The sequence below is a fragment of the Pongo abelii genome, chromosome 3 (genome assembly GCF_028885655.2).
Source record: "Pongo abelii isolate AG06213 chromosome 3, NHGRI_mPonAbe1-v2.0_pri, whole genome shotgun sequence".
In the NCBI taxonomy this organism is placed as follows: Eukaryota; Metazoa; Chordata; class Mammalia; order Primates; family Hominidae; genus Pongo; species Pongo abelii.
In genome coordinates, this window is record NC_071988.2 from 63,129,994 (window position 1) to 63,157,949 (window position 27,956).

The 27,956-nt window shown below is 40.1% G+C and overlaps 1 protein-coding gene and 1 long non-coding RNA gene across 2 annotated transcripts in view; one reads left to right on the top strand and one right to left on the bottom strand.

Moving 5' to 3' along the window:
* EXOC1 (exocyst complex component 1) overlaps positions 1-12,088 on the bottom strand; it is a gene marked incomplete at its 5' end in the record, with an annotated part of 51,601 nt that extends 39,513 nt beyond the window's left edge. The window contains 4 exon segments of the mRNA NM_001133207.1: positions 1,365-1,524; positions 5,202-5,332; positions 7,303-7,436; positions 11,951-12,088. Coding sequence (NP_001126679.1) covers positions 1,365-1,524; positions 5,202-5,332; positions 7,303-7,426 — 415 coding nt within the window.
* Positions 11,124-26,388, top strand: LOC129058789 (uncharacterized). The gene is made up of 3 exons (XR_008524191.1): positions 11,124-11,249; positions 16,018-16,109; positions 25,808-26,388. It is a non-coding gene; the product is annotated as an uncharacterized LOC129058789 (long non-coding RNA).
* Positions 26,389-27,956: the final 1,568 nt, after the last annotated feature.

Here is a 27,956-nt window from a genome sequence, read left to right on the forward strand (position 1 = left end):
GAGGCAGATCTAGGTAGGGTATGTATTTTTCTATATGACTGTCCTGAAATATACTGGTTTAAAATCATCTTACACAATAAATAGCATCTGGAAATGCATAATATTTGAAGACAGAACAGCAAGCTTGTGAATCACTGAATCACTGACTCATCAGAATGTTCAACCCTGAAATGGTAAAAAAATAAAAGCCATTCAAAGCAAATTAAACCACAATTCAAGGCATGAAAAGTTACCATAAATTTCTTGAAGGTCATTCCCTCAACACACTCAGTTACCAAGATATTGGGGACTAGTGTTGGTGAGATGGCAACCCTGGGGATTCCTATATAAGACCAGCACTACTGGTGCCTGACATATGTGACTTGTTTCTGCCAGTGCCAAGCATCAAGCCTAAAATCAGCAGCAGGCTCACTAATTACTAAGTGCTATCTTACAATGTTTTTATCTTTAGGAAAGAAATTTTAAAAGTAGAGAAAATCTCATATTTTCACTAATTAATGGTAGAGTTTTTGTCTTGTAACACAAAATGATGCATAGTAACATTCCTGAAGATATATTGATCAAAAATATTCTAATAACCTTCATGTCTAAGGATTTTATACTGGTAACATAATAATAGCTAATATTTACTGAGCACTTACTATGTACCTGGCACTGTTCTTACTATGTTCATATATTAAGTAATTTAATCCTCATAACAACCCTATGAGGTAGATACTATTATTATCTCTAGTTCTGAGATAAAGGAAACTGAAACATAGAGAGTAAGTATCAATGCAAAGTCATATAGCTAGTTAGTGGCAAAGCCAGGATTTGAACCCAAGAAGTCTGACTCTAGAGCTATGTTCTTAACCACTACATCTACCCTCTGTACAAAAATACTGCTACAAGGATATTTATCCAGAGCTGTTTAAAAGAAGCAAAGATTGGAAAATTTAAAAATAAATGATTAGTTAAATAACATGGTATATCCATATAATGGAATACTATGGTGCTACTGAAAATAATGTTGGGGTAAGTATTCAATAACATGAAAAATGCTCATGATACATTATATGAAAAAGTATGTTAGAAAACATAATGTAAATTTCTTTATCTTAAAAAGGTGTTTATGCATAGGAAAAAGACTAGACGAATATCTAACAAAGTGCTAACAGTAGTTATCGCTGAAGAATAAATGGTTTTTATTTATCATAATGTATTAATATTCTACAATAAAGCATAATTTCTGCAGTAAGAAAAATTATTTTAAAGTTCTTTTACAATAAGATAATTCAGTATTCTAATTAATTTGAATGATGTCAAATTATATATTCACTTAAAGATATAATTGATTTTACATATACATTTTTATTTAACTTTACCTTCCAAAAGCTGTGAGCTAACATTGACAAAATCAATTTTCTTCCGGAGATATCGCTGATTCAATTTCCAAATGCATGAAATAAATGCATTCTTTTCAGCAGTGCTGCTGGCAACCCATTTATATATTTTTTCGAAGTGTAAATCAAATTCAGGATTTTCCTAAAATAAAAATATACAAAAGATACTATTTTTGATCACATCCTTTTACATTGTTAATGTAAAATCTGCATTAAAAAAAGGAATTTATGCTGTTTTTGGAAAATGAAGGGTATTAAAAATCAGCTAAGCAACTGGAAGGGAAGAGTTTGGAGAATTCAATTCATAGCAAAAAGTTTACCACCCCAAAGAAGCTGGAAGAAAAAACAACATACTGTTGTGGTCATTTTCTCCCTATGCCCTTTAGGTCTATGAGTAGAAGTATAGGATGCATTAATGGCTTTGTGGCTTAGCTTCCTCAACAGTAAGATGACAATGGTCTCTAGCTTTGACATGGACCTAATTTTTCTTTTTAAATTGCCTATAGAGTTTTAGTTATACATTTTCTTTAATAATGTACCACTATTTGAAACCATAATTGGACACTAACTCCCTAATAAGGACTATATCTTCTAAGTATAAAACTTGAGAAAAATGCAATGTATATCCTGGTGTACTTTCTAAGAACTGAGGTGAAAAGCAGAGATTGCTCCTAATTATTTTCTATTTTGAAAATAAGGAATGATAAAAGATATCTCAAAAGCGAAAAGTGCTGCTAGGTCTCAAAGTTCTTTATTTTTTTGAGACAGGGTCTCACTTTGTTGCCAAGGCTACAATGCAGTGGTGCAATCATGGTTCACTGCAGCCTCCACCTCCTGGGCTCAGGCAATCCTCCCAACCTCAGCCTCCTGAGTAGCTGGGCCCACGGACACATACCAGCATGCCTAATTTTTAAATTTTTTTGTAGAGACAAGATATCCCCATATTATCCAGTTGTTCCTCCTGCTTCGGCCTCCCAAAGTGCTGGCATCACAGGCATGAGCCCTGTTCCTGGCCTAAAGTTCTTTCATGTGATAAAGAAGCTCAACCAATCTGAGAGAGTTACACTATACTTTCTACAAGTCTCTTAAGCCACGTTACAGCAATAATCCACATCAGGCTAATATTTCTCCCTTGAATGAATAGAACTACTTGACTATTATATAAAAAAACAGGCTGGGCCTGGTGGCTCACACCTGTAATCCTAGCACTTTGAGAGGCCAAGGTGGGTAGATTGATTGAACCCAGGAATTTGAGACCGGCCTGGGCAACATGGCAAAACCCTTCTCTACAAAAAACACAAAAATTAGCCGGGTGTAGTGGCATGTACGTGTAGTCCCAGCTACCTGGGAGGCTAAGGTGGGAGGATGGCTTGAGCCTGGAAGGTGGAGGCTGCAGTGAGCCAAGATTGTGCCACTGCACTCCAGCCTGGGTGACAGAGTGAGACCCTGTCTCAAAACAAACAAGCAAACAAACAAACAAACTTATGGATGTATACTTCACATCCAAAGAATTAAAAAATAGGCTCAAATATTCTTAATGTTCTACAGGGTAAAAGAATAATAATATATTTGATTCATTTAAAGTGTTATTTGGGGGAAATGTAAATACATTAAAGTAAGGGAAGTTAATCAGACTTTCACTGTGAAGAACTGGAGTATCTCAGGAATCAGGACTTGACCTTTGGTACAACAATCATATTACAGCAGCATGGAACTACTAATTAGTTCAATTTATAGCTTAATAAACAGAATTGAAGCATCAAAAATTTAAAACCTGCATTTACAATGAAAAGGTAATTGCATTATTACTTACAAAAAAATACAACAAGAGTATTGGCAACTAATATGAAACTTGATGGGAAATAATCTCTTCCCTGGGAATATTTCCCATAATACCATAAAAGAAGCTGAGTGCTCCAGTGGCAACACTCACACAAATCAATGTGTGATACTAAATGGCTAATGTTAAGTTATATATAAAAATTTTATGTTTTATATCCATATATAGCGTACACACACCAAGGTGCCTACAAAAAATGCAAAAAAAAAAAATTCCATTAAGCAAGTTGGCAAGAGGCATCAGCTGCGAGAATGCATTCAAATAAGCATTCAGCAATGTTACTGAATTATGCAAGTCAACAGGGTTACAAAGTGCAAAACTACTGAAGAGAAAAATGTTTTTTAATAAAGGTGCAGTTTTGAAAGCCCTTAAAGTGTTTTGTCTTAAACAGAAAACAACCAGAAAAGTTTCCACTCTTGATCCCTCCCCATGGCAATAAAATTACTTATAAAAGTTTTTTTTTTTTTTTTTTTGTGGAGACAGAGTCTCACTCTGTTGCCCAGGCTAGAGTGCAGTGGCACGATCTCGACTCACTGCAACCTCTGCCTCCCAGATTCAAGCAATTCTCCTGCCTCAGCCTCCCAAGTAGCTGGGACTACAGGTGCGTGCTGCCATGCCTGGCTAATTTTTTGTATTTTAGTAGAGACAGGGTTTCACCGTGTTACACAGGCTGGTCTTGAACTCCTGAGCTCAGGCAATCCACCAGCCTCAGCCTCCCAAAGTGTTAGGATTACAGGCATGAGCCACCACGCCTGGCCTAAATTATTTTTAAACATCCCATTATAATTTTCTTTCCAATCTCCATCTTTCTAAATTTCTGTCAAATCCAGTTTCTACATTTCACATTTTTCTAAGCATTGGGTGCTCCTTAGGGATAAAGCAAAGGGCCAGTAAGCCTAGAATACTTAAAGAAAAGGCATCATTTACATTTGGAAGAAATCTGAACTATACAGATATAGAGGGCTTTCCTCAAATTGTTCTTACTTCATTTTTTTGCACCCAACTCAACTACCTGTCATTTTGTCCAGATTTTTGATCCTTGGAGGTTTGTACCAAAGTAAGGGTAAAATCAGAATTTTATTTTATCAGATTGCTTTACACAGGCAGTTTTTTTGTTTTTTGTTGTTTTTACTTTGTGCCTTTTTAGTAAATGTATGAGATTTGTAGAGTCAAAGAGCACCTGTAGTTTCACTAGTGTAAGCCTTGCTATTAAGTTAGTCCCACTGACATACAAGTAGTTATGGTACAAAGTATTCCCTAGTGCTCTGGAGGTGTGTTAGGGCTGCAGAGAAAGATGAAGAGCAGAGTGAGAGAGGGCCAGGGGGAGGAAGCACCTAATTTAATCAAAGGAGGCCTACTTGATTGCTTTGAAAAAAGGGTATTGCTGTGAAAAGCTTTTAACTGTCAGGAATATAGGTGGTCCTTTAATGTGATCATCACATCAATCAACTTTCTTGGAGTTTGAGTGTGGTTTATCTATAAAGTGTAAGTTTATATCTTTATAGATCTTATTATTTACATTCCTTAAAATAAGGTATGTAACCCACTATCATTTCTTTTTTTTTTTGATCCACAAACATCAAAGCCTTGGTGGCCTCAAAAGGCCAGTCTGGCTGCCCCAGCTGGTGATTCTATGTTTACTCATGAAGACTAAGGAAGGATCACTTTGGTTACATGATTCTGATTAAACAAACAAACAAGCAAAAAAACTCATGACACACTACTTTAAAATCCATACTATGTATAGATTTTATACAAATTATACTTAATCTAAACACAGAAATGTATACAGTCAAGGTAATTTTGCTCTAGTTTATGTAGCTTGTGCACAAACATAATTATAGCTTAAAAAAAGCAAAAAAATAAGAAAACAAACATATATATTAATTTGTTTTTAGATCATCTTAGAATACATAATACCATGTTATAAAACGAAAGATGCTTTCTGAACACAGGTCAAAGAACTGAGAAAAACCTACTTTGATAGCATCTTTGGCATCTACCACAGCAAGATCTCGAAGGGCCCATGCAATCTGCCTTTTGTAGAAATCTCCCTTATCGGATTTCTTGACTTTGACCACCTTAACCTGCACAGGGCGTTCAGTTGTCACTGTTGAGTAAAACGCACACTTTTATTAGAAATATTACTCCTTTCACTCATTCTTCATTCACTCATTGCAAGTATAGCTTTCAGGTGCCTAGTAGCTGATACTAAAAGAGGTGTAATACTTTGCAACAAGTGTTATGACTGAGGAAAGCACAGAATCCTAATAGAAGCATCTAAGTCAGACTAGAAGATCAGAGGAGATTCCTTGAAAAATAAGGGAATGATATATTAATTATAAATTAATTCAGACCAGATTTAAAGAAAAGTATGAGGTAAAAATCTAAAGAATGATTGACATAAGTAAAGTCTGCGAGGCTTGAAAGAGCAAAATACCATTTCAAAGAGCAACAATTTATTTATATATAAAGTTCTTACTATGTTGCCCAGGCTGGTCTTAATTAAACTCCTGGGCTCCAGCGATCTGCCCACCTCAGCTTCCCCAAGTGCTGGAATTACAGGCATGAGCCACTGCTCCTGGCCTAAGAATTTCTTTATAGCAATGCAAGAATGGCCTAATACAAATACATTACAATTGAATGAGGTCATTCTAAAAAGTCAATTTATCATTTGAAAAACCAAGTATAATTATACACTACACTAACAAGGGAGAAAATTTTATGATAATATCAATGATATGAAAAAGCAGTTGATAAAATTCAACACCCATTCATGATTTTTTAAAAAAGTGTAAGAAACCAGGAATAGAAGGGAACTTACTTAACACTGTAAAGGATAGCTATAAAAACCCTATACCAAATACCGTGCTTAAAAATGAAGTCATTCTCCTTGAGATGGAGACTGTATTGATAGTCCTAACTAGGAAACTAAACCAAAAATAAAAGATACAAAAACTATAAAGGAAGGAAGAAAAATATCACTACTTTCAAAGAGTCTACAAATAATTAGAATGAATAAGAAAGTTTGGCAAGATTGATAGACATCCATATAAAACATCAACAATTCATTGTAGAATTCTAACAATATATGATTTTAAAATGTATTAATGTTAATAAGAGCTTTCATGACTATCAAATAAAATCTAAGAATAAATCAATACCCAGGAGTAAATCCAAGAATATACATGCCAAATCTTTAGAGAAAATGATGAAACTTATAAAAAGTTAAAAAACACCTAGATAAATAAACAACTGTACCATGTTCATGGACACAAAGATTCAATACAATAAAAATGCAAGTTCTCTCCAAATTGAACTACAGGTTCAAAACAATTGCAATCAAAATGCCAACAAAGTCTGAAACTCAACAAGTTGTTTCTAAAATTTAGGTGGAATAAAGAACAAAAACAAAATAAAAATAACGTATAAGATGACAACCAGAAATGCTCACACACACCATGACAGATGTCGACACAGGTGAACTAAGACTAAACTGTAAAAGGCAAAATTATAAAACTTTTAGAATTTAGGAAAATATTTTTATGACTGCACGAAAGATACAGGGAAGGATCTTTTAAGACACCAAAAGGGAAAGCCATAAAGGATTAATTAATTTCATTTAGTTTAAATTATAAATTTCATTAAAAGGCATCATAAAAAGTGAAAAGACAAGCCACTAACTGGGATGCATACAACCAACAAAAGGTTGATACCCAGATTATAGAAAGAACTTGTACAAATCAGTAAAAGGACAAGCAACACAACAGAAAAATAAGTAAAAGGCTTAAACAGGTAAATTTCATAGACAACAGAATGAAATGACTAAGAAATTCATGAGAAGATGCTCAATCTCATCATTATAGGGAAATATAATTTAAAACCACAATGAGATACTATTTCACTGCCACCAGATTGGTAACAATTAACAGCCTGTCAAAGCCAAGTGTTAACTAGGAATGTGTTGACCCAACAATTTTTCCAATTACAGAGACAATGAGGATATTCAAAACAAAGAGGAAATATCTCCTAAATAATAAAAGGATACAAAACAAGTACTCTTTCTTACTAAATACCCACCTGTGGCACATAAAAAACAGTTCTTTTTCTTTTTTCCTGCTTTGCAGACATTCACAATGCTCAGCAGGCGTTCATCATTTGGTGTAAAAATGTCTCTTTGTAATGCATGCTTGATTGCTGTCATCTTTTCTCAGCTGAAAAATTTGGAGTATAGATATTAAGCTCACTCTCAACATCATTCCATCTTATACTTCTGAATTTATGATTTGAAAATGATTTTTGGTTAACAAGCCCAGGAAAAATGATTTAATATATGAATACACCTATATCACAAAAATATAAAGCTGTAAGTTTGGAAATAAAATTAGAGAACCAGTGTTATCAAACTCTAAAATGTTTGGAAATGCTCACCGAGTATACACACACACACACACACACACACTCACACATACACAAGATTTAAGAAAAAAATCTTCAACCCACTGCTCAATCTTTCAATAGTTTTCTACATAAAGAACCCTTCCAACAATAAAAAGACAAATAACCCAATTAAAAATTGAATAAAAGACCTGAACAGACATTTTTCCAAAGATATACAAATGGCCAATAAGCAAATGAAAACATGCTTAACATCACTGGCCACTAGGGAAATGCAAATCAAAACCGCAATGAGGTATCAACCACTTTACACCCATGAGGGTGGTTAAAATAAAAACGATAGAAAATAACAAGTGTTGGTGAAGATGAGAGGAAACAGAACTCTCATACATTGCTGGTGGGATTGTAAAATGGTGCAGCCACTTTGGAAAACAGCTTGGTGATTCCTCATAAAGCGAAACATGGGCTACCTTATAATCCAACAACTCCACTCCCAGGAGAACTGAAAACATATGTCCACACAAAAATTTGTACATGAATGTTCATGGAAGCACTATTTGCAATAGCCAAAAAATGGAAATAACAGAAATGTCCATCAAATGATATATAAACAAAATGTGGTATATCCATATAATGGATTATTATTCTGCTGCAAAAAAAAAAAAGGGCCGGGCGCGGTGGCTCACGCTTGTAATCCCAGCACTTTGGAAGGCCGAGGCAGGCGGATCACGAGGTCAGGAGATCGAGACCACGGTGAAACCCCGTCTCTACTAAAAATACAAAAAGATTAGCCGGGCATGGTGGTGGGCGCCTGTAGTCCCAGCTACTCGGAGAGGCTGAGGCAGGATAATGGCATGAACCCGGGAGGCGGAGCTTGCAGTGAGCCGAGATTGCGCCACTGCACTACAGCCTGGGCAACAGAGTGAGACTCGTCTCAAAAAAAAAAAGGAAATGAAGTAATGAAACATGCTAAAATATTGATGAATCTTGAAAAGATTATGCTAAGTGAAAGGAGCCAGACACAAAAGACCACGTATTGTATGATGCCATTTATATGAAATATCCAGAGTAGGAAAATCCATAGATACAGAAATATAAGTGGTTTTTGGGAGCTGGAAGGGAAGGTGGAAAGGAGGATTGACTGTTAATGGGTATGGAGTTTCTTTTTTGGGGTGATGACAATGTCTTTCAACTAGATAGTAATGATGGTTGTAAAACCTTGTGAATATGCCAAAAATCACTCAATTATACAACTGAAAAGGGTAAATTTTATGATACGTAATCTCAATAAAACTGTTATAAAAATAGGTTTCCACTTATCTCCTTTTTCTTATCTAACTCAGCATCTTTTCAAACATCAACTTAAAATAATTTTAAATCTCTATTTTATTTTTCATATACATATTTGTGTGGATATGTATTACAATTTTTCAATGCAAATGTGTAGTATTTCATACATGTGAGCTTGCCTAGGACACTAACTTCTAAAACACTATTTCTATGGGAAAATGAATAAATCACGATTTTTAAATAAATGATTTACAACGCATTTTTACAGCACAATGACTATTTTGTAAACCAGGTCTTTCCAATATTTTACTCAATCTGTAAAACTTCTATCTCTGCTCCAATTCCAAAAATTGCTTTTCTCCTAAAATTCACATCTTCCCACTTCCACTTCATCTCAGCCTCTAGTCTTCTGACATTGCTCTTTCTGTTCTTAATCTGGCCTCTCCAAGTTTACTTCTTTTCCAACCTAGCCTGGAGACAGTGCTCATTTTCCTATACCTAAACTATCCCCTACAATTATTTCACCTTGTTTGTAGACCAGCTGATCTTGTTTTTATCAGTCTCCATAAACTGTATTATTTTCTTCACTTCTCTTGGACTACCAGATGCCACTTTCAAAAGCCACATATCCACGCTCATTGCGTGCATTACAAATATCTACATCCAATGAGTTAGACTTTCAATGCTGCTCGGCAATTAATCCCTCATTTGATGATTCCTTTTCCCATTCCCCATGACTATTGTTGCAAATCCTTATTACTCTCCTTCAGTTTCCAGGTCTAGCGGTTAGCCTCCTCCCTCTCTGCAAATGACTTAACAATCTACCTTGCAGAGGATATAAAAGCCATGAAATACAATTTTCCCCAATTGCTTGCTTCTCCATCTCTCCACACCTTCACCCAACCTATCCTCCTTTTGGCCTATTATAGAGTGTCCATGCTGCTAATTCCTTAATATTGTACGGCCCAGACACTATGTTATATTTCTTCCTAAGCCCAAGCCACATTGGCACTGGCCAGTTTACTTTTCTATCTCTGGGCTTTTGTTCATGCAATCTTCTTTTCCTAGAATTCTCTTCTCCCTAGGAAATTACAATTCATCCTTCAAGATTGTGCTAAAATGTCATCTCTTCTGTAAAGTAGCCCCCTCCCTGCTGCCGCCTCACACAGAGTAATTTCTACCTCTCTAACACTTCCCCTCTACTTCATAAATATGGCATTTATGAATTGTATTTTCTAGCTAGCTGTATTTTATCCCCTATTAAAAGTAGGACCATGTCTTAATCATCTTTGTATTCCTAGAACTTGGCAAACTAGGCATTTAACAAATGCTTAAATTAACTAACATGACAGCTATAGCTCCTCCAAGATTCCCCTTTTCTAACTTTCACATCTATAAGCAAATGTCCAGGTTCAAAATCTACCATATTTGCTTCCCTATTCCCTTGTCAACATGAAATCTGCTACCACATTCTGCGATTTCCCCCCATCTACATGTAATTTATTCCTTTCTTTTCCCACTGCAAATATACTGACCCAGGTTCATATCAACGTTATTTAACCCTACAAAATCTGGTTATTTCTTTGCAAGGTCCCACAACCCTGAACAACAAGATAATTTTAAAAGACAGTTTGTATCACATCACGCTCTTACTCAACGTTTTCCTAATGTTCTCAAAAACATTCCACTCCAAGCACTCTGTTCATTTTGGACGTCAAATCTTCACTTTGGTACTTTCCATGTAAGGAATATCATCTCCGCCCTATCCAAACCCTAATTACACTTCATGGTTTACATTAAGTTGATTCCATGAAGATCTTAATCCAAAGTGATCTCTCCTCTAAATTTCTACAGCACTTACCGCATTTGCTAAACAAATCAAGCATTTGCCGTCTAATGTGCTCATTAAATCATAAGCTTCTGTATCTCAAGAACTCTCCTAAAGACAAAGAAGGGAGGGATGTTCATCATAGTTTTGTGTTTAGTGGATACTTAAATATCTGTTAACGTAATTAGAACTGAATAGTAAAAACTGGTCAAATTAATAATAGGGACCAACGTTTACCACATACTCCTTCTCTGGCTAAAAGCAACAACTGAGTGTACAGTAAGTGGCAAAACAAGACAGGATTGGGCATACCTCATAAAGGAGTTAGCCATAATGAAAAGCAGTATGTCACTCTTCATTCATTCAGCAAATACTCATGTTTATTAGGTGCCAGACGCTATTCTAGGTTACAGTAGTCAACATGACAGACATGTTTAGGAAGACCTGAAGCCGGGTGCTTCTATGGCATTTACATCCTGAGAGTCGAGTGATTAACTCTTCAATCTTTACGGTACTTTTCTGAAAGTCAGTAAATAAATCCCTACAGGTCCTCTAAAATTATTCTCCAGGTCTGAGAACCCATGTCTGACCACGTTCCAAAGGCAGCCAGCCACCGCTTACTCTGTACTGGTTGTTTCCTTCAGCTCAGTTTGACCACCACACTGTGTGATAAATAGTCGGTCAGTGTGAGTGCCCGTGTGCGTTGGGCCCTGTATGCTGCTGAGATATATTAGTGCATGAAGCACTGTCATCTAGAAGATAAAACTGTGCAAGGAAATAGAGAAATACACTTAAGAGATTTGGCGGGGGGTGGGGGGGGGTTGGGGTTGGGGTTGGGGTGCCGGGATGTGAATTTGGACAAAGAGGAAGGCACAGTCACGCTCTCCTCTCCTGGTCCACGCCGAAGAGCTTACGATCAGTCATTTTGTACAAACCAAATCTGGTTCCGATGGGCGGAACCGTAATGGGGCGCGTGAGGACTGCCCTCCCAGCTCCGCATTCTCCTAGACCCGAGGACAAGGGGCTGGAGAATGCTCTGACCAAACTTCGTCTTACCGGGACAAACGGGGAAAGGAAGGTCAGAGGGACCGGTGCCCGACCCCAGGCGTGGAGAGAGCAGCCGGACTGAGGAGACGCCTTAGACCCTGGTGCCTGTCAGCTCGTTTGTCCGCCGCCGCCAGGACTACAAGGCAGCCGCGGCCGAAGGCTTACCGCAAGGCCGGACTGAGCCCGCCCGTGCCGAGGCGGGTCTTCCAAAACGGAGACCGGATGGGGGCCACTAGGATGCGCCCCTCAATAAAGCGTTGAACGGGAAGCGGCCGTTCCCCAACACTGCCTATATCCGGGCACGTGACAAACTCTGCGCCGGAAGTTAACCCCGTAGAGAAGGAAGAAGAAGCGATGGAAACAGAGAGCGGCCAATAGACGCGGAGGGGCGGGGCGCCAACCGACGGGCGTGGCCAGGCGGAGCAAGAACTCGTTGGAGGGGCGTGTCAGGGAAGGGCAGGGGCGGGGCCTTTGCGGTACAGAAACTGACTTGGGAGTTGGGGATTAAGAGTTATTTATTCAGATATTTGCAGCAATTCATTTAAGAAGAAATTCGATTAAATGTTTTCTTTTTTCCTATGTAAAGCTCTATTAACTCGATCTTTGCTACTTAAACTTTGGAGAGCTTAAATGAGTTAAATCAGAATCTCTGCGGGTGGGACCCAGACATCAGTACTTTTAATATCTTCCCAGATGATTCTCATATGCAGCTAAGGTCAAGAACCATTGTCCTCATGACCTTGATACTCAAAGTGTGGTCCGTGGATCAGCTGCTTGGGCATCATCTGGGGGCTTTTTAGGAAATGTAGCCTCTCTGACTCACTTCAGATCTACTGAATCAGAATCTGCATCTTAGCAAGATGATGCTTATGCATATTTAAGTTTGGGAGGCATAAATGATGCCAATGTTGCTGGTTGCGAGATAGGTGTTTTATTTATTCCATATTCCTGGCACCTTTTTTTTATGCTAGGCACTTTGATTCCAGGTACAGAGGTGATTCAGGCATGAATCTTACCCTAAAAGAGTTCACAGTGTGGTAGGACTAGACAAGGTGTAGATACAAATATATATAAAATAGGACAAAAAATAAGTGACCAAAGACAGGTACAGATCAGATAAGTGTGCTAGAAATTTAAATGAGCAAACAGTAGTTAGAATACTTTTCACTTTCATCAGATGACTTCTCTTTTAAGAGCAGGATCTGGTTATATCTTTACAAAGACCCTTTCCTGCTTGGCACCAGAATGCTTACTGTGGACACTCTATGACAATTGCATGTGTTCTTTGGTCCTATTATCTTTCTTTTATTTACCTGTATGTTTATAGCCCTCCTCAAAGTTGGGAAATGAATTGCATTTCAGAAGCCTAGATCTCTTTCTTGAACCTCAAGATTTGTGTATATACTGCCCATCGCCTGACATTTCCACTTGGATGTCATATAGACACCTCAAACTTGTGTGTCCAAAAATTAAATTATCCTCTCTCCTCTTGGATTCCCTGCAAAGTGACACTTATATGCAATAGTTTATTTGGAAATTTGATCCCACGGAGCAAAATGAGGGAAGAGGAAGAAGACAAAACAAAAAAGAGGGAGATGCAGTATAAGAATGTGTTACTGAATTGGTCATCACCATATTTGAATGTTTTCTCAGTCCCTTAGGACCTTCTAAGAAGCTTTATGAAATGAGTCTCGGAACTGTCCATTAAAGGAAATAACGGAGGAAGCATTTTTATGTTGGCTCCTGTCCTCTTTGATCGAAGGTTAATGCCCTTGGGCATTAACTATTCCACACTTACAAATCGCACAGTTATGAATGCCAAGCTGACTCCCACATCAGAGACATGCTGGGGCAGGAAGTGAGAGGAGAGGTGCTGGTATTTCGCACTTGTTCAAAGGTCATCAAACCTGCTCCGAGCAGGTTGCTGCAGCAGTGGTTAGAATAATAGGCTGAAGGGATTTGAAGTCATGGCCTAAGTTGCACAGAAGGACATAGAAGGTGTCCATACCTTGCAGCACTCTGATCTGCCTGTGCCCTCTGTTATGTTCAGTCCTTCACAGAGGTCTCTTCAAGGTGATGGCCAGCCACAATCTCAGCAAAGCCTTAATATAAGAGAGTTAATAGAATAAGCTTCAGTTTTTACTGCTGCACCAATGTCAGGACCATACTTGTATTAACTCCCTCTTCCAATACCCATTCTAATTTTCCCTCACCATTGGCCAGCACATCAGCTGGTCTAGGTTGTTTCTCTGGTGAAATGACCCCCACCTTCAGCCTTTATTTTCCTTTCTCTGGTTAAGCCATGATTGCTGTAATTACCTGTTCAAATTATCCCTGGGTACAGAAACACCTAGTAAGCCCCAGCGAATTATTTGGATTCCAAATTCCTCCCTAGTGCTATTGTGGAGCAACAATCCCAGATCCTTTTGCTAATCACAGTTAATTACTCCCACAAGCATAGTAACTCCTTTCTTTGTCAGCTTGTCCACTTCCGTAAGAAGCACAAAGTAACTAAGTAAAAGTTTTAACTGCAATGAATTCCATAGTGTTTATCCTGGTGGCAGCATTCCCCACTCAACCCCTGAAGAACCAATTATTGCAATCTAGCAAATCTTAATTTTTTTTTTGAGACAGAGTCTCGCTGTGTCACCCAGGCTGGAGTACACTTACATGATCTCAGCTCACTGCAACCTCCTACCTCCTGGGTTCAAGCATTTCTTGTGCCTCAGTCTCCCAAGTAGCTAGGATTACAGGCTTGTGCCACCACACCCAGCTAAATTTTGTATTTTTTTTAGTAGAGATGGGGTTTCATCATGTTGGCCCGGCCGGTCTCGAACTCCCGACCTCAGATGATTCGGCCACATCCTTGGCCTCCCAAAGTGCTGGGATTACAGATGTCAGCCACCTTGCCCAGCCCAAATCCTAAATTTGAGAGGCAAGAAACACAAATTCTGCAAGTGGGTCACTGGGAATGATAATAATAAGGACCAATCCTTGTCCCATTCCTGGGTTTCTGGAGTCATGTCTTTAGCTGTTATGGGCACACTTTATTAGTCGATTCAGTGCATTACCACCTCCTGTAGGACAACAGCCCAATCCCAAGAAGACATATTAGCTGAGCCTATAACATTCCACCATTCCACCATTCCACCATAGCCATTCCACCATTTCATAAAACTAGCTGCGTCTGAGTGATGAGGGCTATGGCAATATATGTGAATATCTGTGGATTCTATGGTATATTCAATGTGTACATTGTTACTTTTGGGGGGGCTATAAAGTGGATTCCTTGGTTGGGGTAATGTTGATGAAGAATGACATAGTTCTGGTGATTATAGATGTAGGCAAGAAAGGAAAATCTAGAAGTCTGTAAATATTTTTACTTCGGGCCACTTATCCTTCTATATAAGGTGAACAATAAAGTGTGCTGCTGTAAGCTCTGCCAATGGGAAAAGTACTCCTACAGGCTACCATTCCCTTTTTTTTGAGACGGAGTCTTGCTCTGTCGCCCAGGCTGGAGTGCAGTGGTGCGATCTCAGCTCACTGCAAGCTCCACCTCCCAGGTTCATGCCATTCTCCTGCCTCAGCCTCCTGAGTAGCTGGCACTACAGGTGCCCACTATCATGCCCGGCTAATTTTTTGTATTTTTAGTAGAAACGGGGTTTCACCATGTTAGCCAGGATGGTCTCGATCTTCTGACCTCGTAATCCGCCCGCCTTGGCCTCCCAAAGTGCTGGGATTACAGGCATGAGCCACCATGCCTGGCCACAGGCTATCATTCTTAGAGCCATTCCTGAGTAGGTCTAAAGTGTAGTGGTTCACTTTTACCTACCCACCAATATAATGTGCCAACCCATCTGTGAACCAGGCTCAAATGTTTAATTCTGTGTGAGGTTTTCATAAAGAACTCCCAAGAGGCCATAGGAGCGAATTGAGGAAGAGATGTCAATGCTATAAAAGCACATGCCAGGGGATTCTGAGTCACACATTCATGTAATTTACTTGTGTCTTCTGGACCTACTTAGACTAGAACCTATATGATTTCCATACTTCAGTAGACTGTTTCTGTACTTACAATTTGGTTTGATTGATAATATCCAGCCCTAGTTTTCCCAACGGAGAATAGTTCTCTGCCTCAGAAGGCATGGTCCTGTAGACCACTAGGGAACTGTGCTGCAGTGATCTCACTGGAGCTTTCCAGAGATTTCATACAATACTCTTATTCATCACAGGTCCTTCTAGCACCATCAGATCTGCTGCAACAAATGGCCTGAACATTAGGACAACTTTGCATCTCAACCCTTCTGGGCAACATATCCAAGTGGTGGGTATTTTAGTTTCACAGTTAAGTTTATTCCAATATTTTTACTCCTGGGAAACAGTCTAGTGGTGATTCTTCACTCACACATAATAAATTCACTCTAACATTCCTGATTCCCTGAGTCTTCCGAATTCCTTCTCAATACTCATTCAAGATTGTTCTAGCATCTCAACCTCATTTTAGCACAGATCATCATTATGCCCAATATTTAAGGAGACCCCAAAGTTGTGTATTAGGACTTACTCCAGGTGTTGGTCAAAACATTAAATCCATAATCATAGGTGCATGGCACCACATCATAAAATGTCCCCTGTCCAGCTTTACAATCCGATTCTTGTGCTCTAACACTCTAAATATTCATTCTCACTCATGTCTCCCTTGTTCCTACTGATACATGCTAGCCCATTTTGAAATTCCTTTTGAGTTCATCTAATTCAGTGAATTTCAAATGGGGGTGATATTTGACCGCCGGGGGTGTTTGGCAATGTATGGAGACATTTTCGGTTGTCATTACTGAGAGAGTTCTATTATCATCTAGTGGGTAGATGCCAGAGATGCTTCAAAACAATCTGTAATACATAAGACAGCCCTCCCCAACAAAGAATTATTCAGCCCAAATGTCCCTAGTACCAAGGTTTAGAAGCCCTTTTCTAGCTCTCCCTGGATCAGAGATTGCAATTCCCCACATAGGTTGTGTTGAAATCTGACACTGGTTATAGGCTTGAGACAGTGTGTGTATGTGGCAAGGGGGTGGCAATAGGGGTAGATGTTGTGGAAAATGAGGCCATATTGCAGCATTTCCAGACAAGGGAGGCTGTTTTTTTTGTTGTTGTTGTTGTTGTTTTGTTTTGTTTTTTCCAAGAAGAAGACTTGGTATAGAGGAAAAAACAAAACCTGGGAATTTAAGATTATAAGGCCCACACAAATGCCCCCATTCTAGATCTCAAAGGTCTATTATTTTTCTATTAGGGACCTGATTTAGCATGAATGATGTTACAGGCTGTGCATTTGCAGCTATGGTTGGAATGGAGTATAAGCATAACCCTTTTGATTAGATCCTGGGGATGATTTTCAGTACAATCTGCTCAGTGGCTACACTGCCTTCAAGGCTTTCATAGTGTTTCCTGATTAGATAGTTGGGTGGACTGAGCCTGTCATTTTCTTTTGTCAAGATCTCAAAAGTGGTTAACAGAAGTCAGCCTGCTTTATAGTTATAGTTGTTTCCATAATGGTCAAGTACCATATCCATCATCTAATCCAATGCCTCATCTTCTGCTTGTATCTCATTCCATTCTACTACTGTTGAGTGTCTGAGTAATTGCGACTCTACTGCATGCCAGAGCTTGCCATCACTTGCAGTTTACCACTCACCACTTATCACCAGCAGTGTTCCTTATTGTCTTGTGATCAGTGTTGTAGGGTCAGGTTCCAAAATTCCACACTGAAGATTTGCTTATTAAGGTCATTTTTGGTGCCTGGATTCACCTGAAAGCAGAGCCTAAGACACAGGCTAATGTGCAGGTAGTTTGCTTGAGAATATGAATTCATAGACTAGGATTGGAATTCAGAGGAAATAAAACAGAGAAGAAGGAAAAGCCAAGTCAAGGGTAAATTATTGAACAGACTCCCACTATGGGCAATTAGTTGATAAATCCTGTAGTGCCTTCTGAAATGTGTGCCTTATGAAATGTGTCTCAGAACTCTGCACTGGAGTGAAGAAAGAGGAAAACACTTATCCATTGGCTCCTGTCTGTCATTGGTCAAAGTTTTCACCACATACTTCTTCTAGTTGCATATATACATGTAGGGTTGACTTCTGCAGGTATTCCATACGATGGCATGAGATGCAATATCCTATGCCATGGATAGGGAGTGAGAGAGGCAAGGCGCTGTTACATGGCCTTTGACAGAGGGCAGTTAATGCCTGCACAGAATTGGTCACTGCAGCAACACCTAGAATAAGGAGTGAGGCTGGGAGGATTTAAAATGGTAAATGGGAAATGTTCAAATACTGCTCATGCCTCAGTTTTCTCTGTTTGAGTTAATGTTATCTCCATCTTTCCAGATACTCAGACCAGTCTTTGACACCTCTATTTTTTTAAGAGATGGTGGTCTTGCTGCATTGCCCAGGCTGGCCTCAAATTCTTGAGCTCAAGGGGTTATCTCACCTCAGCCTCCCAAGCACCTGAGACTATAGGTGTGCACCACCATGCCTGGCTTTGACTCCTATTTTTCTCTCATACTTTATATCCAATCATTCAAAAAATCTTGTTGATTCTGACTTCAAAATATATCTAGACTACTTCTCACTATCTTCAGTGCTTCTCTTTCCTGGATTATTGTCAATATCATGTCTCTCCTGAATTATTGCAAAGCCTCCTATACTGTTTGCACTCACTCTCACGCTCTCTTTCTCTCTTTCTCTCTTTAGAGATACGGTCTTGCTCTGTTGCCCAGGCTGGCTCAAGCAATTCTCCTCCAGAATAGTTGGGACTAAAGGTGCACACTACCACACCTAGCTAATTAAAAAATTCATGTGTGTGTGTGTTTGTGTGTGTGTGTGTGTGTGTGTAGACAAGGTCTCCCTATGTTGCCCAAGCTGGTCTTGAACTCCCAGGCTTAAGCAATCCTCCCACCTCAGCCTCCCAAAATGCTGGGATTATAGGCATGAGCCACCACATGCTTATCTGTCTACAGATTATTCTGAACACAACTGTCAGCGTGATCTTTTTAAAAGCATGAGTCAAATCATGATTACTCTTTGCTCGGAAACCTCCAATAGCTTCAGAGTAAAAGCAAAAATCCTTATAGTTACCTGTGGGAACTACAAGTCCTCTTTCCCCAGCCACTGGGACTTGATTTTCTACTATCCCCTTCTGATTGTTCTACTCCTTTGACCGCCCCCCCCGCCCCGTACCCATTGTTGGTTCTTCAAAAGTCCAGGCAGACTACCTCAGGATCTTTGCACTTGCTATTCCCTCTACCTGGAATGATTGCACTTGCTATTCTCTCTGCCTGGAATGATTTTCCATTAAATATCTGCATGGCTTACTACCATGTTGCTTCCAAGTCTTTGCTCAAATGTTACCTCACTGAGGCCTTCCAAGAGAGCCCTGTGTAAAATAGTTCCCCAACCACCCTCCTCCCAGTATTTTTTATCTTCCTTTTTTGCTTTTGTTCTTCATGGTTCTTGCTACATTTTGACATATTGTATATGTTGTTTGTTCATTTGCTGTTTCTCTAGAATGAAGTTTTATGAAAGCAAAGATTTTTATCTGTTTTTTTCACTGATGTATCTCTGATTCCTGGAACTCAGAATAATATATAACAATTATATAGCGCTTATTATGTGCTATGTACTATTCTAAGCATTTTACATGTATTAATTAACTTAATCATCACAACTACCCTGTGAAGAAGGAATCTTTATTATCCTCATTTCAAAGCCAGAAAACTGAGGAACAGATTGTCTAGTCCTAGCACACATGGTATACCATGGTAGTCTCTCAATGAATATCTTTATGTCACCACAGCCCACTGCATAAAGTAGACTTAAGAAGCAACATGAAATAATGAAAAGTATATCATTACTGGAATTGACAAGGGAGTGGGGCAGGCAAGTGCTGGGAAGGGAAGGGCGTGGGCCCTGGCTAGGGCTCCACCCCTGGGCCTGTGCCCACTGACCTAGGTGAGGACAGGCACTCCTGCCTTCCTGCCCAAATGTTGCATTTTCCAAGACCACCCTGTCCTGCCACACCCCTGCCTTGTGTCTATAAAAACCAAGACCCTAGCAGGCAGAGACACAAGCAGCTGGACGTTGAGAGGAACACACTGGCGGAAGAACACACAAGCGGCTGGACGTTCATAGAAGCATGCCAGGGGAAGAGCACACAACAGATGCAGGCAGGCCATCAACCGACAGGCCATCCACCGGCGGAATGATGCAGATTTTGGCCCCAGGTGGTCAGGGGACATCTGGGCTGCTGAGCAGCCGGACTCCAGGGAAAAACCACCTTCCCATTCCATCTCCCTTCTGGCTTCTCCATCTGCTGAGAGCTACTTCCATTCAATAAAACCTTGCACTCATTCTCCAAGCCCTCACGTGGGATCTGATTCTTCCGGTACACCAAGGCAAGAAACCTCAGGACACAGAAAGCCCTTTCCTTGCAATAAGGCAGGAGGTCTAATTGGCCTAGCTAACACAAGCCCGTCCGGATGACTAAACTAAAAGAGCACCCTGTAATAAACGCTGAGCAGGGCTTCAGGAGCTGTAAACATTCACCCCTATACGTTGCCGTGGAGTCCGAGCCCCACAACCTGCCCTTCTGTATGCTCCCCCTAGAGGTTTGAGCAGTGGGGCACTGAAGAAGTGAGTGACACCCCCATCGCATGCCCTGCGACGGGGATAAGGGAATTTTCCTGTTTCGGAATCACACAGACCAGGGGTTCAAATCTGGTCTTTACCCTTTACTGAGTCAATGACCACAGGGCAAGTTACTTAACTCTTCAGAGCCTCAATTTTCTCATCTGTAAATAAAAAATAGTAATCCTGTCTTGGGCATATTTGCTAAGACGTTTCTTGTAAAGCACTTGTCTCATTGCTTGGCACACAGTATAAGCATTCAATAAATGGTAGCTGTTATTACATGCAGATTGGTTTAGTAGATTAAATTGGGCAGATTTACCTACTTGAAAAACATGTAATAGTCACTCAGTTCTCTGCCCAAGGAGGTTCTGAGGTCCTGATTCCTTTACATAGAAAGAAGGCTGTATATATTAACATGTATCACATATGAAGGAATCTCATACTTACATAGCATGAAATAACTTTTCCATTGTTAGTAAGCTCCAAGGGAAAAGTCTCTTCTAAGTGGTGAAGAGTAGTAAATATTGATGATTTATAGAAGTTAATTGTTTCCTCAGAGAAATCGCTCTTGTTACTGTGCACCAGTAAAGCAGAGGCCTGAAGATTGTAAAGACTTCATGTTCTTCTCAAGACCTGAATCCATTTTGCACCTTTTGAAGGGGGAGGGAGACCATCCTTTTCCTCAGCTTGAACCCCTGAAGGAGGAAGGGCAAAAGTGCCCCACTCCCTCTAGGGCTGTCTCTGATGACACACTCATCGGTGGTAGCTCCACTGGCTTTGAGGACATTGTTTAGTGAGAAAACTCATAGATTTCATGGAAGTGGACTTTCATATTTCATATTTGGATGCCTCTTTTACTGGCATCCAAACTGTCTTTTGATATCAGTCTGATTAATTTTAATTTGGGTATAAAGCTAAGGGATCTTCAAATGTTTAAAATGTTCACATGTTTAAAATCATGTAGATTTATATAATTTCAATTTGAAATTTGACATTTTAAACATTTGAAATTTATTATGACACTTACTTTGATTTTTCTCTTCTCTATTTCTTAGCATTGTTTTCTTATAATTTAATGGTGCATGTTCCTGTCTAAGAAAGGAAGAACTTTTTTTCAGAGATGTAAGACTATTAGTATCAACACAAAGAACACCAAGTAACTCTTTGTAGGGGTGGGGGGTGGACAATAAGAGTTACAGTGCTGCACTTCCCAGATTCTTTATTTTCTTTTTCGTTCTGTTTTTTTTGGAGACAAAGTCTTGCAATGGTGCAAGACTTTGGAGTGCAATGGTGTTAGCTGGAGTGCAATGGTGTTAGCTCACTGCAACCTCTGCCTCCCAGGTTCAAGCGATTCTTCTGCCTCAGCCTCCTAAGTAGCTGGGACTACAAGCACATGCCATCATGCCTGGCTGATGTTTTGTATTTTTAGTAGAGATGGGGTTTAGTAGAGATGGGGTTTTGCCATGTTGCCCAGGCTGGTCTCGAACTCCTGGGTTCAAGTGATCTGCCCACCTCGGCCTTTCACCAGATTCTTTATTTTCTAAATATCTTTAACAACTGCAGCAAGGAAGAAATGTCTCTACTGTTAAATACATAAATCAATTGGTGTTTGTTTTAGGTTTTGTTAGAAATAGATGTAAATATCCCCACGATACTTTCCATTTCTTTGTAGCTTTATGGGAGGAAGTCAGGGAGTCACTAAATGAGGATAGTAATTACCTGTATCAATATTAATTAAGTAAATATTATAAATAAATATTAGATAGTAGATGCACATTTGACATCATTATTGGAAAGTAATATAATGTGACATACAAATAAATATAAGGAAGGCAAAGATTGGCTTGCAGAATCACATTGAGTCTCAATGCTTTTCTTATGCAGCTGCCTTATTTAATATACATATTGTAGAGTGATATTACAATAAAGGGCAGTCATTACAAATGCACAGTGCTGAATTCCTTATACACATTCTAGGAGATTCTCTCAGAAGTGCAGAGATCATCTCTTACCTAACTGATTCTACATCTCTTCTAGGAATTGGTCACTGTAGATATCATATGCATATTTTGGCTTTAAGTGGTAGTTAATGATTTTCAGTGTGACTCCATTAATACAATTAGGTCAAGCACTGGACACAGGATTTTCTCTTTTCTGTACTTGGGCAATTCAGGAGTGATGCCATTAGCAAGCCTAGACCACACCCTAAAAGTGTAAGCAAACCAAGATAAACGTAATTGACTACACAGGCTTGACCATATTCATTTTTATTAAAAATCAGATTTAATGTTGAATACTCTGCTTTAAACTTATATCCCTCCTTTATCTCAAAGAATTATTAAATTGCTCAGCATTTGTATGGATAAAATTCAATAAGAAGATATATTTTCACATGTACCAACTAGTAAGTGTTTAAACAGTAGTTAGTAACTTTCTGATAAGTAGTACTTAAACTATGCACTTAAACTATCCCATCTGAGAGGATTTCCAGAGCCTAGGCAGGCAGAATGCCTTTTGTGTGACCAGTCATCCTCCCAATCCCTATTAGGTGAGAAGACAATAGCAGGTAGGGCTCAGGCTTCTGAGAGTAGCATGTAAGCAAGAGAAGCAACATGAAGGGTCTGTAGATTGAATTATTAGTCCCAGGGGTAACTTTTAGGACAGGGTATGTTTCTTTCTATTGTTTTGTGTGTGTGTGTGTGTGTGTGTGTGTGTGTGTGTGTGTGTGTAAGGGTGGGATTTTTAAATTTATTTTACTTTACATTCTGAGATACATGTGCAGAACATGCAGATTTGTTGCATACGTATACATGTGCCATGGTGGTTTGCTGGACTTAGCAACCTGTCATCTAGGTTTTAAGCCCCTTATGCATTAGGTATTTGACCTAATGCTCTCCCTAAGGATGGGAAAATTTTTTGAAAGCACAGGAAATTGTTTATTTTCTTAATATTTTCAGCGATATTTTCTTTTTAAAATTTTCATTGTATTAAAAACACAACATAAAATTTACCATTTTAATCATTTTAAGTGTACAGTTCAATGGTGTTAAGTACATTCATAATGTATAACCATTACAACCATCCATTTCCAGAACACTTTTCATCTTGAAAACTGAAACTCTATAGCCATTAAATAGTAAGTCCCCTTTCCCCTCCCCTCAACCCCTGCTAACCTATTTAGTGTTATTTTCTTTTAATAGTATTTTTTAGGAGTAGAGAATTAGATGATTTTAAAATACTGTGTAAGATAAACAAATATTTGTCTCTTTAAGCACTTCTATAATCTCTGGGAAATAATTATGTTAATTCATAATTTCTTGGCTCAAACTTCCCCACGAAGGGGCAAATGACTATTCTCACATCATGAATAAGCTGTTCTTAGAGGCTGTCTAAACAAGTGGTCACAGGACTTGACTTCATTTTATGCAAGAACTGAAAGTTTTCAAGCTTCTCCCACAACCAGACTTCAAGGGGAACTTTTTTTGTAATTAAAAAAACATAGTCAATGGATTTGTAGAATCATAGACCTATTTGCTGCTTGAGTAAGGATAAAAAAAAATATGTTGCAAATGGGAACTATCAATCAAAGAATATCAATCAAAGAAATACATTTAAAATTTAGGTCTCCTTGTTACAAAAAAAAAAAATCAGATTTTCCAAATCTCACTTATTTCAAGCAATTAAGACATAGACATGTATTGGGGCAGACACTATATTATGTGCCATAAAGAGCCCAAAGATGAACAAGCTTTCAATGTGCCTTCAAGAATCTTGGAAGGAAAACTTATGACCATTGGCTATATTCACTCTGTGGGACTACCACTTCCTTGCCCATGCAATATCTTGGTGTGAATTTAAGTGAAACATATGTTATACTTTTTAAAAGTAAAAATGATAATAAAAATTTAAGCAATATGTTCAATTATTGCATAACTTGAATAACTCCACCTGAAAGGGATTTCCAGAGCCTAGGCAGGCAGAATGCCTTCTGTGTGACCAGCCATCCTCCCAATCCCCATCTAGGTGAGGAGACAATAGCAGGTAGGGCTCAGGCTTCTGAGAGTAGCATGTGAGCAAGAGAAGCAACATGAGGGGTCTGTAGATTGAATTATTAGTCCTTATTACCCCCCTTTATTTCTACTATTCATTCAAATCCTTGATATGACCTCATGGTAGGTCCCTGTTCTTTAACTTTGGACTTGGCCTAGTGACTTGCTTTGAACAATGGATTGCTAGCAGACATAATGCGAGTAAAAGCTTGAAATGTGCTTGTATACTTGAACTTGACTGTTGTATTTCTGTCGTTGACCATAAGGAAAAAAAGCTTTGCACTGGGCATGGTGGCTCAGGCCTGTAATCCCAGCACTTTGGGAGGCCGAGGTGGGCAGATCATCTGAGGTCAGGAGTTTGAGACCAGCCTGGCCAACATAGTGAAACTCTTTCTCTACAAAAATAATACAAAGTTGGCCAGGTGTGGTGGCTCACACCTGTAATCCCAGCACTTTGGGGGGCCGAGGTGGGTGGATCACCTGAGGTCAGGAGTTTGAGACCAGCCTGACCAACACAGCGAAACCCCGTCTCTCCTAAAAATACAAAAATTAGCCAGGCATAGTGGCACACACCTGTAATCTCAGCTTCTTGGGAGGCTGAGACACAAGAATCGCTTGAACCTGGGAGGCGGAGGTTGCAGTGAGCTGAGATCGTACCACTGCACTCCACCCTGGGTGACAGGGTGACAGACTCCATCTCAAAAAAATATATATTAGCCAGGCATGGTGGCATGTGCCTGTAGTCCCAGCTACTTGGGAGGCTGAGGCAGGAGAATCACTTGAACCTAGGAGGTGGAGGTTGGAGTGAGTCAAGATTGCACCATTGCACTCCAGCCTGGGCAACAGAGCAAGACTACATCTTAAAAAAAAAAAAAAAAAAAAAAGAAAAACATGTTTTGGGTTGTTGTTGGTACCAGGAGGAAAGGAGATGTGGAGCAAACCTGAGCCTAACCTGAAGCTTGGAGCCGAGCCCAGCCCAGCCCAGTCTAGTCCAGCCTAATCCAGCCTGGATCAACCATATTGCAGTCAACCTACAGATGCATGAGCAAGAGCTAACTGCTTGTTTTTAAGCCTCTCAGTTTTATGACTGTTTGTCACATAGCATTATTGGGAAAATAGCCAGATTGTAACCAAGCATCTCAGCTTTGGAATGCATTTTAAAACTTTTTTCTTGAGTCTTAAAATATGGCCTTGAAGTGCACTTTGAAACTCTGTTTCTCTCCCTTTCTTACAAGACTCTTGCATCATGCATGCTTCTCTAACTATACACTTCTTTAAAATTTCAGGGGCTAATTTTGAAACAATCTAGGCATGAAGCCCCTACAGAATCCTCCTGCTTAGGGGGAGTTGTGAACAATTAATCCACCATCATCTGGTTGAAGTCAAGATAACACCAACCAGACCTCCAGATGGGCAATTACCCAAGACAGCCATTGGAACAAGACATACAGACCCTGCAGCCTGCACCACTCCCATGTCTCCCATACCAAGTTTCCCTTTAAAAATCCTGTAGTAAGTTTTAAAACTTGAGGTGGTACCTTAGAATGCTAGTTCACCATCTTCTCGGTTTGCTGGCTTCCCGATGAAAACCTGCTTTTTCTCCCACCAAACCTCACTTTTTGTATTCAGCTTTCAAGTGGCAAGCAGCTGACCCTGGGTTCAGTTACAAGCTAATACAAAGAAATGCTCAGAATGTGGCCGAGAGAGGATGCAGGCCAGGCACAATAACTCGTGCCTGTAACCTTAGAACTTTAGGAGGCCAAGACAGGAGAATTGCTTGAGGCCAGGAATTCAATATCAGCCTGGGCAACATAGTGAGACCCAGTATCTAAAAAAAATAAATAAATAAAAAATTTGCCAGGTGTGGTGGAACGTGCCTATAGTGTCAGCTACTGCGGAAGCTGAGGTGAGAGAATCACTTGAGCTCAGGAGTTTGAGGCTGCAGTGAGCTAAGATTGTGCCACTGTACTCCAGCCTGGACAATAGCAAGGCTCTGTTTCTTAAAAAAAGAGAGAGAGAGAGAGGGTACAGACAATTGCTGGAGTGTACACTAGTGAGGATGTTTGTGGAAATTCTCTATGTGTGCTGATGAGGGTTTATGAAGGAGGCAGCTCTTGTCCACTGCTCCAGAACTCAGCTGGGTGGCCTAAAATTGTAGAGCTCACTTGTAGTTTGTCATCTGAGTTAATTTACATCTATGATAGGACTGATTCTCCTTTAGGTGTGGTGTACAGCCTGAATGCCAGTATGGGTGACTCTGTCACTCTTAGTGTTTAGGTTCTAGGAGTTTCAAACTGCTTGCAGTGGTTACGGCAAAAGAGGAGTAAAAGAAAAAATACGTAAGGGCAGAGTGTAGAGAAGTAAAGACATTTTGGCCTACAGAGCAATTAAACAGAAAGAGTTGGAGAAAAGAAGACAGAGAACACAAAGGGGAGAGAAAAGATACATAAGAGGAAGTGGGAGGGCAGCCAAGATGGCTGAATAGGAACAGCTCCGGTCTATAGCTCCCAGTGTGAGCGACGCAGAAGATGGGTGATTTCTGCATTTCCATCTGAGGTACTGGGTTCATCTCACTAGGGAGTGCCAGAGAGTGGGTGCAGGACAGTCGGTGCAGCGCACCATGCACGAGCCGAAGCAGGGCGAGGCATTGCCTCACTCAGGAAGCGCAAGGGGTCAGGGAGTTCCCTTTCCTAGTCAAAGAAAGGGGTGACAGACGGCACCTGGAAAATTGGGTCACTCCCACCCTAATACTGTGCTTTTCCGACGGGCTTAAAAAACGGCGCACCAGCAGATTATATCCCACACCTGGCTCAGAGGGTCCTACACCCACGGAGTCTCGCTGATTGCTAGCACAGCAGTCTGAGATCAAACTGCAAGGCGGCAGCGAGGCTGGGGGAGGGGTGCCTGCCATTGCCCAGGCTTGCTTAGGTAAACAAAGCAGCCAGGAAGCTCGAACTGGGTGGAGCCCACCACAGCTCAAGGAGGCCTGCCTGCCTCTGTAGGCTCCACCTCTGGGGGCAGGGCACAGACAAAAAAAAAAAGACAGCAGTAACATCTGCAGACTTAAATGTGCCTCTCTGACAGCTTGGAAGACAGCAGTGGTTCTCCCAGCACACAGCTGGACATCTGAGAATGGGCAGACTGCCTCCTCAAGTGGGTCTCTGACCCCTGACCCCCGAGCAGCCTAACTGGGAGGCACCCCCCAGTAGGGGCAGACTGACACCTCACACGGCCGGGTACTCCTCTGAGACAAAACTTCCAGAGGAACAATCAGACAGCAGCATTCGCGGTTCACGAAAATCCGCTGTTCTGCAGCCACTGCTGCTGATACCCAGGCAAACAGGGTCTGGAGTGGACCTCTAGCAAACTCCAACAGACCTGCAGCTGAGGGTCCTGTCTGTTAGAAGGAAAACTAACAAACAGAAAGGACATCCA